General features: G+C 51.9%; 1 protein-coding gene across 2 annotated transcripts in view; it reads left to right on the top strand.

The window, feature by feature from the left end:
* Positions 1–16,002, top strand: part of HEXA (hexosaminidase subunit alpha) — a 35,205-nt gene that overhangs the window by 16,035 nt on the left and 3,168 nt on the right. For both annotated transcript variants that reach the window (XM_044979941.1, XM_044979942.1), the window contains exons 3-12: positions 195–260; positions 458–504; positions 1,066–1,176; positions 4,035–4,136; positions 5,587–5,719; positions 6,894–7,074; positions 7,759–7,845; positions 9,196–9,268; positions 10,620–10,800; positions 11,253–11,343. In XM_044979941.1, coding sequence (XP_044835876.1) covers positions 195–260; positions 458–504; positions 1,066–1,176; positions 4,035–4,136; positions 5,587–5,719; positions 6,894–7,074; positions 7,759–7,845; positions 9,196–9,268; positions 10,620–10,800; positions 11,253–11,343 — 1,072 coding nt within the window. The remainder of the gene's footprint in view (positions 1–194; positions 261–457; positions 505–1,065; positions 1,177–4,034; positions 4,137–5,586; positions 5,720–6,893; positions 7,075–7,758; positions 7,846–9,195; positions 9,269–10,619; positions 10,801–11,252; positions 11,344–16,002) is intronic.

Genomic DNA, 16,002 nt, shown 5'->3' with positions numbered 1-16,002 from the left:
AGCAGTGTGGATTGGACCCTGGGTGGGGGCAAGGGTTCCTGTTGAAATATTCCTCTTTAAGCTATCTAAAACTTGGCAGCGCCCGGTTCAATCCAGGTCATGGAGCTGGGGCTGTAATAACTCACAGTGGGGTTCACCTGGCTGGGGAGGGCTGTGCTAGAGGTGCTAACATCCTGTGTGGTGCTGTGTTTCAGACAAGCTGTCCACTTCGGAGGACCTTTCGCTGCTGTCTTCAGAGAGTGTCTGGGGAGCTCTCCGAGGTGAGGCTGCATTTTCTATTTGGGGTGTCTGTCCCCATTAGTGCTTTCTGTTGAGCCTTGCTGCTGCCTCTACTCCCAGGCCCATTGGATGGAGCGTCTCCCTGTTCCAGTGTGTTCTAGCTTGCTTTGTTAATTGGGCTCATCTCCTTTGGGAGGAATCCATGCCCAAAGCCTAACTGTCTGTCTGCTTCCTGCAGGCCTGGAGACCTTCAGCCAGCTCATCTGGAGAGATGAGGACGGGACGGTGAGTGTGACACTTGCTGAGCTGGAGGGAGGCATTGATGTAGGGCAGGGTGATGGGTGCAAACTCTAGTGGGGATGCCCTGCCCTGCTCTGCCTCATGGGGGAAGTATTGCTTAGCTGCTAAATGTGGCCGCACTGCAGATGGACTGCAAAGAGAATTCTCTTGAGTCTTCCACCTCAAGGATTGAGGCTTCAGGGGGGAATTTTTAAACCGGGGACGCAAGTCAACTCCTGGAGTACCAATGAGGTAGCACAAGTAGGGCTGGGGACCACATGATTTGACAGTATAAGGCTCTGAATAGTGCCGAGCCCCTGGCTGGAGGAGCCATGTCCTGGAGCTCTGTACTGATGCTTCTAGCTGGCTTCTCCAAAGTGCTATCTGCAGGCTAATGAAGGTGCTCCTGCCCAGCCCTCCTGTGCCCCAGGGAGGTGGAGATCTCTACCTGGGGAGGCAGCTAACCCTCCTGTAGAAAGCACTCTCCTGGTGATGTTAGGGTGTCTGTGTATTTGCTCTGGGCCATCCCTGAGGGGCCACTCATCACCCACATGCCCTTTCTTGCAGTTATACCTCAACAAGACGGACATCGTGGACTTTCCCCGCTTTGCTCACCGGGGCCTGCTGCTGGACACATCTCGCCACTACCTGCCTCTGAGAGCCATCCTAGAGACTCTGGTGTGTGCCCGGGTGCCTAAGCATATGGCCTGCCTTGCTGGCAGGCTTGCCAGCCTTTGATGTGGCATTGTAGGCAGAGCAGTCTGGCTAGCCCTTCCCTTCTGCAGGGCAGCTGAGGGCCTCTGGGCCTGGGCACCGCATTGGCTCTGCAGACGTGTTTGATGGTGCTACAGGGTCAGATAGTTCCTTCCAGCCAGGGCCAGCCCTTACAGCTGTGTATAGATAAAGCACCATGGCAATGCTCAAGGGCGAGGAGAGGAGCTCACAGAGTGAAGCTACATGATGGGTTTCTGCCATAGTGGAGAGAGGGGCTGTCGGAAGGGGGTTGGGTGGGGGTGGATCTAAACCAAGGACAAATGCTACTAATGCCCTGTATCCCTTCTGGTTTGCTGTCCTCCTTAGGCCCCCTGTGGATTCACTCCCTGGGGAACTCGCAGCTGCCTTATTTGGGCTGTTTTCATTCTCTGTGCAGATGAATTGGAGAAACAGAGAGAGTCCCACAGGCTCTTCCCCTCCCCTCAAAGCTGGCCTTTCCTCTAGGCAGTAGGAACACTAGCCAACTGCACTTGGAGCAAGCCACAGTGGCTGATGTTTCTGTGCTTTTCCAGCAAGAACGGGGCCAGATAGAATCCTTGCAGATAGTCCCTTGGAATTATGCTTCTGGTATCTTTTCCCCAAGTCTCCCTCACCTCCCTGCTGGGGAGCATTGGTGTTTCCTGCCAGCCCCAGGGAGTAAAGGACTATAGACCAGTGTGACTAATGAAGGGCCTCCACATGGTTTCCCTTTTCTGTACAAAGGGAGTACCCCTGGGGCCTTTCTGTGCTGTGCCTAGGGTATTTCCTTACTTGGCCTTATTTATAGGATCTTTAAAAAAGAGGGACTCGTTCACCTCCTTGGGCCTAATCTCTCTTACCCCTCTCTTGATGCTGGCGTCCCTTTCACAGAACCAAATGCAAAGCAGTTCCTACAGCAGGACAAGCTTGGTTTACAGGAACAAGTGTGGGGCAGTCTTGAGATGGACTAGTGTCTCTTTAAATGATTCCCAATTTAAGGGAGGAGAAGATGGATTAAAACTCTTGGGCTCGCTTCAGGAGTAACTGGGTGAAATTCCCTGGTCTGTGCTATTCAGGAGGTCAGACCAGATGATATAATGGTCCCTTCTGCCCTTCGAAACTTTGACCCTGAAAATGACAGGGAAGGAGAGAGTGATCTAGGGCTTGGAGAGACGTAAGAAGCCGTGGGAAGGTCTGTGTAACTCTGTCCCTTAGCAAGGGACCCCAGATCATTAGTCTGAAATAGAATATTTCCAGCCACTCCTCAGATTGGTGTTTGGCTCTGAAAAATGGCCCTTATTGGTCTGCCCCCTTTGTTTTTGGAGTCTTAGTTGCTGACCTTAGTGACAAATCCCAGGCTTTACTGTGCTTGTAGCCCTGCCAAGCCAAGGTAAACGGGTTAGTGCAGGATTCCCTTGCATTGGCAACACAGTTATGTTCCATCAGTTCCTCTTGTGCAGATCCTGTGGCAGTTTCACAAGTGTCAAGGGCAGCCCTTGACCTGCAGAACCTCTTTCCAGTGACCATGGGTAGATCCCCCGTGATTCTCAGATCTCAGAGGGAACAGGAAGGGCTCGTTTCAGAGTAGCAGCCGTGTTAGTCTGTATCCGCAAAAAGAACAGGAGTACTTGTGGCACCTTAAAGACTAACAAATTTATTGAAGCATGAGCTTTCGTGAGCTACAGCTCACTTCGTCGGATGCATAGAATGGAACACACAGACAGGAGATATTTATACATACAGAGAACATGAAAAGGTGGAAGTATGCATACCAACAGGCAGAGTCTAATCAATTGAGATGAGCTATCGTCAGCAGGAGGAAAAAAACTGTTTGAAGTGATAATTAAGATGGCCCATAGAAGGTGTGAGGAGAACTTAACATAGGGAAATAGATTCAATTAATGTAATGACCCAACCATTCCCAGTCTTTGTTTAGACCACAGGTAATTGTGTCTAGTTTGCATATTAATTCGAGTTCAGCAGTTTCTCTTTGGAGTCTGTTTTTTGAAGTTTTTTTGTTGCAAAATTGCCACCTTCAAGTCTGTCACTGAGTGGTTAGAGAGGTTGAAGTGTTCTCCCACTGGTTTTTGAATGTTATGATTCCTGATGTCATAACATTCAAAAACCAGTGGGAGAACACTTCAACCTCTCTAACCACTCAGTGACAGACTTGAAGGTGGCAATTTTGCAACAAAAAAACTTCAAAAACAGACTCCAAAGAGAAACTGCTGAACTCGAATTAATATGCAAACTAGACACAATTACCTGTGGTCTAAACAAAGACTGGGAATGGTTGGGTCATTACATTAATTGAATCTATTTCCCTATGTTAAGTTCTCCTCACACCTTCTATGGGCCATCTTAATTATCACTTCAAACAGTTTTTTTCCTCCTGCTGACGATAACTCATCTCAATTGATTAGACTCTGCCTGTTGGTATGCATACTTCCACCTTTTCATGTTCTCTGTATGTATAAATATCTCCTGTCTGTGTGTTCCATTCTATGCATCCGACGAAGTGAGCTGTAGCTCACGAAAGCTCATGCTTCAATAAATTTGTTAGTCTTTAAGGTGCCACAAGTACTCCTGTTCTTTTTGAGGAAGGGCTCGTGTATGTGTATGAGCCTGTCTTTGTGACTGGAACTTGTTCCAAATGGAAGTCGAGAGGGAATAGCCCTGGGTGCCCTGATCCCTGCTTGGAGGCCACTTTGGCATAGAAGGGTGTGTGAAAGCAGGCTGGCTGAGCTGCCAGAGTAGGGCATGGGTGTGTTTGTCTGAACTGTTGCTCTCTTATGGCTCCCCAGGATGTCATGGCTTATAACAAGTTCAACGTATTTCACTGGCACATCGTGGATGACCCCTCCTTCCCGTATGAGAGCGCAGCCTTCCCGGAGCTCAGCCGAAAGGTAGTGCATCCACTTCCCTGTGCAGCACCCTAAAGCATGCTGTTAGAGCAAGCTCCAGGGGCCCTGTTCTCCCACCACTGATATATGAGGCCCCCATTAAAACCAGTGGGAATCCCGTGTCCTGCAAACGAGAAGTGGGCCCCGTATTCTTGTCCTCTCCTGATGGATGTCTGTGCATGTGCTCTCTATGTAAAAAGTGGTCCTCAGCCCATATGCCACCAGGCCAAACCTCTATGCTGCCCTCAGTACCTGATTCTGTTAGTACCCACTCTGTTAGAGACTGCAGCATCATGCATTCTTTGGCTTTGTGTTGCAAGGAAAGATCAGGTTTGAAATAGAAGTCTGGATCACAAGTGAAATGAGTCCAGTGATCTCAGTCCAGGCCCTGGACAATATTTGCATCACTGAATCGCAACATGCATAACTTAGCATAATTGGCAGTGTTGGTGTCTGATGGATCCAGGGCTGGGATAGTAGGGTGAGGGTTAGGGCAGGATTGAGGTGCATGGGCAATGCAGTGTCGGGTCAGAGCTGGGATAGTGGGAAATGCAGGCCCAGGGATGCGAATGGAGAGACTGTGGCCATGTGCTGCACTTTAGCTGGCATGACTGGCCTCAGTTTAAGAGCTGCATTCTCTAATTCAGCGGTTTTCAAACTATGGAAGCCCGAGACCCACTGCCCGGGGACGAAAGAGAAGCCCAATGGCTTCCGCCTTGGGCATCGGGGCTCAAATTACAGGTCCTCTGCCTGGGACTGAAGCCCTTGGCCTTTGGCTTGCCCCCCCCCACCCAAGGAGCAGGGCTTGGGCAAGCTCAGGCTTCAGTCCCCCCTCCTGGGGTCTTGTAGTAATTTTTGTTGTCAGAAGGGGATTGCGGTGCAATGAAGTTTGAGAACCCCTGCTCTAATTTCACCCTAGAATGAAAGGAGCAATGCTGGTGACTTGTAACGAGCAAGAGCTTCCTTGTTAGCAGCCCTGGGGACAGATCTGGGTCCCCCAGGGGCAGCTCCCCATCTTCCTTCATTCTTATGTGACCGTGTCAGAACAGATGTAAGGAAAGAACTTATGCAGTTCCTGAAAACTTGCTGGAAACCTGGACTGGGCAGCAGCCTGACAGGAGGAATTCCCAACCACACGCTGGCCTGCTGGGGGAGCACGTAAAGTGCGGCCAGTTACTCGGCAGGGGTTGTCTATCCAGACTTCTCTGCCCCAAGTGGGAAGTGGTGCTGGCAGTGGCTGCTACCCAGCTGGTACTGTTGTGGGAGGGAGGCAGATCTCTGTGTACTGCACCAAAGCTTTCCAGTCATTACAGATTGCTTGGGCCGGGCACGGGGCTTTTCCTGTCAGCGCAGCGGGGAGCTGACTAGTGATGATGGCTAACAGTAGAGCGGGGTGGGTCGAAATGGGCATACGTTGGAGTAGTAGGGACCTATGCTTCCTGTGCTCTCCCAGGGGGCTTACAATCCCGCCACCCATGTGTACACGCTGAACGATGTGAAGCTGGTGATTGAGTATGCCAGGCTACGTGGGATCCGAGTCATTTCGGAGTTTGACACCCCTGGCCACACTCTCTCTTGGGGCCCAGGTAAGTAACTGGGCCTGCCCAGGGGGCCCAGAGCAAAGGATGGATTGGGGATTCTGGGGTTGTGCCGAAAGATGGGTCTCAGTGATCTAGGTCTTAGCACTGATATCCAGCTAGATGTGTGCGCATCCCTTTGTCAGAGCCTGGGCCTGGCCAGTAACTTGCTCTTAGCTATCATGTCTGCTTGTCTGGTGGATGTGAGGAACTCAGGGGAGGATATAACCAGGTATAGTACTGGGAGGCGCTGTTTGTGCTGTCCTCACCAGACTGTGCACCTCACTCCTGATCTACAGGATCCTTGCTATCCTAGTCGTGGGCCCCCAACGCCTCTGCCAGTATGCCTCAGCTCATCTCGGCACACACCTGCTCCATGCCTGTCTCAGAACATTGCTTGCTAATCTGCTTCACAAGTACTGAATTTGTAAGGGAGGGGATGGGGTATGTGTGTGGGCCTGTAATCCAGTCTAGGCCCAGATCTTGGCTAGTCCGGTTAGTATTGTGTTTTCCTTCTGGAGCACAATAGTCTGGAGCCATGGCCCCCTTGTGGGACCTTAATCCATGCAACTGTTGCATTTCCCAGTCCATCTCCCCACGTAGGCTAAGAGCCTGGTGTGAAGGGGGGTCAGGTTCTGGCTGCTTCCGATCCTGCAGAGATGACTCCCTGCATCCAGCTTCGTGCTCCAGCACAGCCGCATAGTTCTCAGCCTTACTTGTCATGCTTGAGGCTGCCTGACCCGGATGAAGCACTGGACAGGGAGTCCGGAGGTCTGGGTCTATTCCCAGTCCTGCCACTGACCTGCTGGCTGACCTTAGGTACATCACTTCCCCTCTCTTGCCACAGTCTGCCCCTGTCCAGCAGGGTGATGGGACATACCCCACTTGTGCGCTGTGTTGAGATCTGTGGCTGGGACATGCTCGCTTGGTGTTGGGGGTGCTGTGCGCTGGGATATGTGTCACTGAAGCATGAAATGGGAGAAGACGGCTCGAACCAAGCAACTGCTTGTCCTGGGTGGAGCCTTTGCTCTCTCCTCTCCCTGACCCCCTTGTTTGCTCTGCCTGGAGTTGCCTGGCTGTCCCCTTCCATGTTGGGGAGCAGCAGGCGGCATTGGCCAGCCAGTGACCCAGAGCTTGGTGGCATATAAACTCTTCCTTACAGCATTCTTTGGTATTGACCCAGGTGCTCCGGGCTTGCTGACGCCCTGCTATGCAGGTTCGATTCCCTCCGGGGCCTACGGGCCAGTCAACCCCATCCTCAACACCACTTACCAGTTCATGACAGAGCTCTTTAGGGAGGTCAGCACCGTGTTCCCAGACTTCTACCTCCACCTTGGCGGCGACGAGGTTGACTTCACCTGCTGGTGGGTTACGCTTCTTTGTAGCTGGTCAACAGGGGCCGGGGTAGCAGGGACAGGTCCATGGGGTAAATGGCTTTGGACTGTCGACTGTGATCACTAGCTAGGAAGGTTCTGGATTATAGCAGTGTTTAGAAGTCCCAAATGAGATTGGCACCTTGCTGTTCTAGGCGCTGTACAGAAACTCAGCAAGAGACAGTCCCTGTCCCAGGGACCTTCCAGGCTAAATAGAAAAGAAAGACAGGGAGAGCAGTGCTATTATCACCATTGCACAGAGGGGGAACCGAGGCACAGAGAGGCATGAGGTCACACTGTGTTTGTGGCAGAGCTGGGAACACAACCCAGGTCCCCCGAGCTGTGCCTTGGCCACAGACCATCCTTCCTCACTAGCAGTTACTCTTGGCCTAATAAAACAAATCAGCCCCCAGTCTTTGTCTGACTACACAAGGCAAGAGACATTAGCGCTGAGCAGCTGCCTGAGGGAAGCAGACACCACCAGCCCATCCAGAGACAGCTCTCAGGCTTGCATCCATCGGGGACGATCCCTCCCACCCTGTAGATATGGCCAGTGTGGCATAGCAACCCCGTGACTTGCTCTCCTTCCTGTCACTCTTGGCACATGTCCCCAGGGCACTGAACACTCTGCAGTGTGGCCTATGATTTCATACTGCTCCTCTCTTTGGCGCGCAGGAGGTCGAATCCGGAAATCCAGGCCTTCATGCAGCGGATGGGGTTTGGCCAAGACTACACCAAACTGGAATCTTTCTACATCCAGAGGTGAGGGCCATGGCAGGGGCCTTCAGAGAGCAGCAGCTGCGGCACAACCAGTTTGCCTTCCGTGGCTCACACATCCACCCCACCACTCTATTTCCTCCTGGGGAGCAGGACCCCTTGAGAATACCCACCACCACTCCAAAGCTGGTACCTGGGTATGGCCCCACCATACCTTGTCCCGCACAGGCTTGTGTGGAGAGTTTACCCCAAAGGGGTCCAGGGTTGGTGATGGCTCTGGATAGTGGGTGGGGGATGGTCTGGGAGCCCTGCTTAGGACCTGCCTTGGAATGGGGAAGGGAGAGAACCAAGGTAACTTCCTGTCTTGCTGCAAGCACCTGGCCTAGGTAATGTTTCTGTCTAGACCAGGGGTCTCAAACACATGGCGGCTTGTGGGGCTCTTTTGTGCGGCCCGCCAAGCTCCCGCCCCCACCCCCGCCCCTCTGCCTACCTCCAGGCCAGGGGTGGGCAAACTAAAGCCCGTGGGCCGGATTCGGCCTGCGGGATTGCCCCCTGTGGCGCCGCGAGCCCCGCGCTGCCCCCGTAAGTGGCTGGCAGCACGTCCCTTTCGGCCGGAGGTGGGGAGGGAGGAGGCAGAGGGCTTCTGCGTTGCCTCTCTTCAAGGTACCACCCCCCGCAGCTCCTATTGGCCGGGAACAGGGAACCACGGCCAATGGGAGCTTCGTGGGAGGTACCTGGAGGAGCAGCAGCGGAGCCCTGTGCCCACCCCCACTCCCCCAGGGGCCGTGGTTCCGGATGCTGGAGTGAAGCGGCGTGGCGCGGGGCCAGGAGCCTACCCTGGCCACAATGCACACCACTGCCACCCCGGAGCCTCTCTAGGTAAGCGGCGCTGGGCTGGAGCTCGCACCCCGCACCCCTCCTGCACCCCAACTCCCTGCCCTGAGCACCCTGCTGCACCCCGCACTCCTCCTGTACTCCCTGCCCTGAGCCACCTGCTGCACCCCAACCCCCTGCCGCACCCCTCTTGCACCCCACACACCAACTCCCTGCTCTGAGTCCCCTGCCGCACCCTGCACACCTCCTGCACCCCCTGGTGACAGAGAAGGGACAGCGTTGGGGTGGGGTCTTTGAGGAAGGGGGTGGGAAGAGGTGGGGCAGGGGTGGGGCCTCATGGAAGGGGTGGAGTGGGGGCGGGGCCAGGGGCAGTGAGAGTGGGGGTGTCAGTGATACTGCCCTCGGGTCAATGCACTAGACCTCATGTGGCCCTTGTGATCATTTGAGTTTGATACCCCTGGTCTAGACACAGGTCGTGACTTAAGTGATGGAGGCTCTGGCTGGACTCTCCTGGCTGGAGCTGTCCCTGTTTGTTCTGTACTGCTTCTCTCCTGGCTCCAGGTTGCTGAATATCATCTCTTCCTATGGCAAGGGCTACGTGGTGTGGCAGGAGGTGTTTGATAATGGTGTGAAGGTGAGCTGCTCTGTTTTTCCTGCTACAGGCCTCTGACTCTCAGCAACAGCCAATGCAGTGTGTCCCAATGTGCCTTGGGAAGGGAGAGGCCTAGCTGCGTGGAGGGATGACTGCTTACTGCATGGTCTCCTCCTGCCCCATCCCATGCTGGGCTCTGCCAGGCACTGGGTTCGCTCTTGGACCAGGGGTTGGCAGAGGGGGGCAGGAATTCTCCACCCTCACCCATGGGCTTTTTCCCTCTTTTGTTGGCCATGGCTCTTCCCCTGGCTCCTTGTGGCCTGATCCCATAAGAGGCAGATCTTTGATCCTGTCCCGGGCACTCTCTCCCTTTGGACCCGTAGCTTCCTCCACAGCAGGTGTACCTATTCAGTCACAGCCTACTGTATCAGCTGCTCGCTATACCCACTCCAGGCCAGCGCAGGGGGATGGCTCACACCATGGCCCTGCTGGTGATGGGGATGGGTGAGGAATACAGCCAGGCACTGTCACTTGCTGGCATGGCATTTGAGAACTCAGAGCTGCCCTGCTGCTGCAGCCTCGCTGCTCCCCCCTCAGGGAAGGCACTCCCAGCATCTCTCTCTCCAGGCCCCTTCTGCTTCTCTTTCCCCAGCTGAAGCCAGCCACTTCTGCCTGGTACCGTGAGGGGATTGTGTGGGTCAGAGAGGGTGTCAGCTAGGGGAAGAGCAGCAGGGACTCCCCTGGGAGTGAGCTGTCTAGGTACTTACCTGGCCCTCATTGCCATAGTAACTGAGCACCTCACATTCTTTTCTCACAGGGAGGCTCGCAGGGGCTGTAGCATGGGGTGCTGAGGTGCAGGCAGAGCTCAGACACTTGTCTGAGGTCACATAGGAAGTCCAGAGTCTCAGTCCAGTGCCCTGACTGCTAGAGCATCCTTCCTAGTTTACCCTTTGGGCTGGGTGCATGGAGTAGGAAGGACGACGGAAGTGTCCTCCATGGGGTCAGTTTCACATGAGGGCACGGCGTGCCTGTGCTGCGTTGCTGTTGGGGTGTGGTTGTCTAGAAGAATCATCTCGCTAACTCTTGCCATTACCAATGCAGCAGTGACTTCCCATTTCTGCTGCAGGGTCCATGGTTGAGCTAGCAGGAGGTAAGTGTGTACAGCTCAGGGGTGTATGTGGCTCTGGGGAGTGTGAACTGAGGGTCGTCCTTGTGTTGCACTGTTCCCATGTCCCTGCTGAAGGTCCCCATATGGATGGTGTGTGCCTTGCAGTGCTGTGTGCTGCAGATTGCCTCAGGGGCTGTCGGCCTGGCTTTTCTCATGTGCTAGGGGAGTGGGGCACATTGACCCCTTGCATGGAGCATCATGTGTATTTCTGTCATGTGTGGCCAGGTGAAGCCGGACACCATCATCCATGTGTGGCGGGAGAACTCCGGGCCGTACCAGCAGGAGGTGGCTCGAGTCACCAAGGCTGGTTACAGGGCCCTGCTGTCTGCCCCCTGGTATCTCAACCGCATCTCATATGGACAGGACTGGCAGGTGGCTTACCAGGTGGAGCCTCTGGAGTTTGAAGGTGTGTCCCTTGTGCATGTGGGCTGTGTGGCCTCACACATAGCTAGCTGTCAACGGGGTGATGTGGCAGTCCTGGCTGGTCAGTCAACTAACAAGCAGGCCAGTCGAGAACTTCCTACTGCTGAACCGAGTGAGCACAAGTGCCTGTGGCTTTGGCTCCAGTGACTGGCAGCTGTCCTGCCAGTCAGGGGATGGGCACTGAACATCCTCCCTCTGGCATGAAACCAGTCAAACTGTCCTTCAGTATGTGTAGCTGATGGCTGCCATTGGGGACCTCCAGGGCAGAACCCTGAGTCTCTACAGCTTGAGCTGATGAGCCAGGCTCTGTAGCTGGAGGCTGTAACAAACTCCTCTCTGTGGGCCGGAGACAGAGGGGACATGCCACACACTGCTCCATGGATCTCACTCCATCTTCCAATCCTTTGTCATTCAAACAAGCATCTCTTTTGACAGGCAGCCTTGAGCAGAAGGCGCTGGTGATTGGCGGAGAGGCCTGCATGTGGGGTGAATTTGTGGATGTAACTAACCTGACGCCCAGGCTCTGGTAAGAGAACCCATCAGAGGACCTGGGGATTACAGTGGATGACGCTGGATATGAGTCAGCAGTGTGCCTTTCTTGTCAAGAAGGCCAATGGCATATTGTGCTGTATTAGGAGCGTTGCCAGCAGATCGAGGGAAGTGATTATTCCCCTCTATTTGGCACTGGTGAGGCCACATCTGGAGTATTGTGTCCAGTTTTGGTCCCCCCACTACAGAAGGGATGTGGACAAATTGGAGAGAGTCCAGCGGAGGGCAACAAAAATTATTAGGGAGCTGGGGCACATGACTTGCAAGGAGAAGCTGAGGGAGCTGGGCTTATTTAGTCAGCAGAAGAAAATAGTGAGGTGGGATTTGATAGCAGCCTTCAACTACCTGAAGGGGGGTTCCAAAGAGGATGGAGTTCGGCTGTTCTCAGAAGTGGCAGATGACAGAACAAGAAACAAAGGTCTCAAGTTGCAGTGGGGGAGGCCTGGGTTGGATATTAGGAAACACTATTTCACTAGGAGGGTGGTGAAGCACTGTAATGGGTTACCTAGGGAGGTGGTGGAATCTCCATCCTTAGAGGTTTTTAAGGCCCGGCTTGACAAGGCCCTGGCTGGGATTATTTAGTTGGTGTTGGTCTGCTTTGAGCAGAGGATTGTACTAGATGACCTCCTGAGGTCTCTTCCAACCCTAATATTCTATGATTCTAGGGTGGGGGGCTGGCATGAACCCTTCTCTTCTAACATGAGCAACTGTCCTTGGCCCGATTGTCCACTGAGTTGTGTAAATTGCAGGTAACTCCATTCCACTGGGGCCAATAGGGTGAGATTGTGGGAAGAAGAGAATTGGGCCCTTGTGTCTCAGTGGGAGTACAGCAGGTGTGGTGGTCTCCTGATCTGTCTCCCATCACTGTAGTGGCTGGCTCACCTATAAATCTGAATTTATGGCTGTCTGCTTGGATATAGTGAAACTCCACAGAGGGGAGCAAAAGGGAAGCCTCATGTTGTGTGAGTGCATCACAGCAGCTCAGGGTGCAGGGGACCTGTGCGTAGCACGACGCTCTATGGGAGGAAGACTGTGCAGTGCAGGATTCCTTGTTTTCAGAATGTAGATGTACTGGCACATCTTAGCAGACAGCGGCCTTCCAGTTGGGTGTGTATCCAGTGTAAATGCACAGGCCTTGGGTGGTAGGCACACATGCAACCTTTGTAGATGAGCAGCTCTGCTTCAGTGCTTTAGAGTCCCCATCTTTTGGGTGCTGAATGGTACCAGGCTTTGGTCCTTGTGCCTTACTGTGAAACCCACCTCCATCTAACTGCCTTGTGCTGAACTGAATGGCCTTAATTATTTACAGTCTCCAGTTCCCCCTGGAGCAGAGTTAACTGGCTGTTACCATAGGCTGGGCCCAAAGTGGTTCCTTGAGCTCTTGTTTTCCAAGGGCTTTTTTTTTTTTTTAAACACTCACTTGCTAAATTATTATAAAAATAAAAAATAATTACATTGACTTAAAATGTTATCCCACCAGACCAGTGACCTTGCTCTGCTCCTGTCATTCTCATGCCAAACTGGCCTGCTCCAGGCCCCCCAGCTCAGTTGGCATAGGAGAGGTGTCAGTAGTATTCTCTGGCCCTGTGGGATTCATTACCTCCCCCAAGAGGGAGGCATTGTAAAACCTCTATGAGGTTGTCATGCTACCATCCTCCTTTTGTTTCCTTCCTGTTGTTTCCCCTTTATGAAGCCTTAAATGAATGAATATAACTGTTGGTCAATACCTGATCCAGGGACCCTTATGCAGGATTGAGCCAACCATCCTGTCTTAAATTCTCTGTAGAAAGACTGGTCAACCTCAGCTCAGCTTTCTCCTCTTCTCCACTTACACTTTACTACGCAGGGGCGGGGGCTCATGTTTTTGCTGCAAAATGTCAGTGAGCATGTAATCCTTTGTTGTCTGCTCTGCCATCCCACCCCATTCAGTCTGTTTCCAGGTATGGCGGTGATAGGCATGTTGGTGCACACGAGCAGTGTGCTGTTTGTTTAAGGAACATCTGCGAGGAACCAGCAGGCGGGTTTCCTTAAGTACACTCAGTGTATTGGCTGTGGACTAGCATAACATCCTGTTTGCTAAGAGACTCCTATTTCTCCTCTTTCCCACCACCCACCTTCTAGGGTCTGTCTACACTGCAATCACGGTGTGATTGCCACACGTGTAGACATATCCAAGCTAGCTTTAATTTAGCTCAGGTACCAGTAACAGCGAAGCCATGGCAGTTGTGGGAAGATTTGTACAGCCTGTGTGAAGTTCATGCTCCCACAGCTTCACTAATCTGGACCCTGAGCTAGATAGATTAAAGCTAGTTTGGGTGTGCTGGCTTGAGCTGCAGCCACACCATTAATCCCGCAGGCAAATGACCCTCTGCTTTCCCAGTGACTTGGAAGCATGAATGGGTCAATGTTATTAATGTGCTCAGGTGCCAGTTAGATTTTAAAGCTGAAATCTAACAAACTAGATTTGCCAATTGAATAAATGCTCTAGCCAATATTGGAATGGAAAATAATGGAGAGAACCCCTTTTTATTGAGTACAGGGAGCACTAGCTTACTGATTAACACTGCCTTCTTTTCAGATCTACTTTTACGTTGGGACAGTGCTTTTCTACTCAGGACACTGAATTGTTCTTAACCAATCAACAAGTTTATTTATTCAGCCAGAACCACACAAGTATATAATCAATAGTCTATAGTCAAGTTTAGATGTCAGAAGTTCTAGCGAGTGCTGAATACAACATGCTGTTTATGCCATAGAATAGTACAAATAACCAATATTTCTTATTATGCTTATAATTGTCAGTTATCAATTCTTTAGTATCTGTAGTACATTTGTCCTATTTCTAGTAATTCTGCAAAGAGTTAGGATGTACTTGTTTTAAGGCAATCTTAGCAGTGTGGTCCTAGTGTTTGGTACACAAAGGACTACTTTAAAACATCAAAAGCAATTGCTTCAAGTTATTATTTGAGGTTCTCTTAGGACAATTTTATATATCCAATATCGGATTCCTTGAGGTCTCACTAGAAGGGGGTGGTGACTCAACAAGGGAACTTTTAGGTTTTTATTTAAAGAACAGAAAGAAATACAATCTCTGAAATGAAATCTCACCCCTCCTTTGTGCTGGGAACCCTGGAAAGGGAGAGTCTGCCCATTCCAGGGGCTGGTCAGGTGTCTGGTATTGAATCTCACTTCTGCAGCATTTTTTTGGAGAGAAGGTTCAGCAAACTGAGCCTCACCCTCACGGTGACCTCAGTTTTACACCTTTTCAGGGACAGGGAGTGTTGGAGGGGGCCTGGCTCTTATTTCCAATTGGATACTGACCAAACAAACTCTCAGATTTCAGCACTCAGTTTTCCTGCTGCTTCCCTCAATATCCAGTAAATGGTGTTTTTTCATCAGAGATTTTTTTATCCGAGGTTTTTATTCTTTATTTCAAGGACTGTATTTCTCTATTAATCCCTACTGTTAACTGGACTTTTCTCCCCTTTAAGCAGTTTCTTTCAATATTTCAAAGCTGTACCCCGTATAGGTGCTTATATCTGTCAATGGGCTTTTTCCTCCTTGTTCTTTACAATTCATATCACTTCTAGAGTGCAACAATCATTGAGAAAGAAAACCAACAAAATCCGTTATAGTTCTGCTAAATTTAGTGGACCTAGTCCATTCATTCTTTGATTATATATACAGCATTTCACATCCTTGAGGGCTTGCAATACAAGAGAAAATATTTTGAAGGAACAAGACTGGAGAGAGGGTGCATTTGATTAATAAAGCAAGCAAATGTACAGCTTCAAATTTGGGGTGAAAGCTAGTTGGTTTGGATTTCTTGGAGTATTGGGAAGTTTGGCCTGTGGAACCTTTAGTTTTCTGAGTAAGCTACTATTTGAACAGTTTATTTGATTTATAGTTGCTCCCCCCCCCCCCCCCAAAAAAAAAGTCTCTGGCACTTAATTCACTCCTAGGATGAAACAGGCTAATGGTCACTGCTGTAGGAAAGCAAGGTGTTCCTTCGGGATTTGATGGGCAAGAGAAATGGGGTGTTCATAGCAGCCAGCTAAGCGTCACAAGATGCTCTATACACATGCAGGTCATGAGAGGAACTTGTCTGAGTAACACGAGCTTGCAGAGTTTGTTTCCTATTTCTTATTTCTGGGTGTCTGTGGTTTCTTAACCCCATTTGTCTTGCACTGTGGAGGTGGATGTTAATCTCTTGTTGTCTTGAGTTCCTTTAGGACAGGGGTGGGCAAACTTTTTGGCTCGAGGGCCACATCGGGGTTGGACAACTGTATGGAGGGCTGAGTAGGGAAGGCTGTGCCTCCCCAAACATCCTGGCCCCCTCCCCCATCTGCCCCCTCCCACTTCCCACCCCCTGGGACTCCCACCCCCTATCCAACTGCCCTCTGCTCCTTATCCCCTGACCACCCCCTCCCGAGACCCCCCGCCCCTAACTGCCCCCTGGGATCCTACCCCCATCCAATCCCCCCCGCTCCCTGTCCCCTGACTACTCTCCCGACCGCTAGCCACATCCCCGCCCCCTGACAGGCCCCCCGGGACTCCCACTCCCAACCCTCCCTGTTCCCCATCCCCTGAATGCCCCCCCAGAACCTCCATCCCATCCAACCACCCCCTCCTCCCT

Source organism: Mauremys mutica, chromosome 11, assembly GCF_020497125.1.
Source record: "Mauremys mutica isolate MM-2020 ecotype Southern chromosome 11, ASM2049712v1, whole genome shotgun sequence".
NCBI classification, from domain to species: domain Eukaryota; kingdom Metazoa; phylum Chordata; order Testudines; family Geoemydidae; genus Mauremys; species Mauremys mutica.
This window is presented reverse-complemented; position numbering and strand designations above follow the sequence as displayed.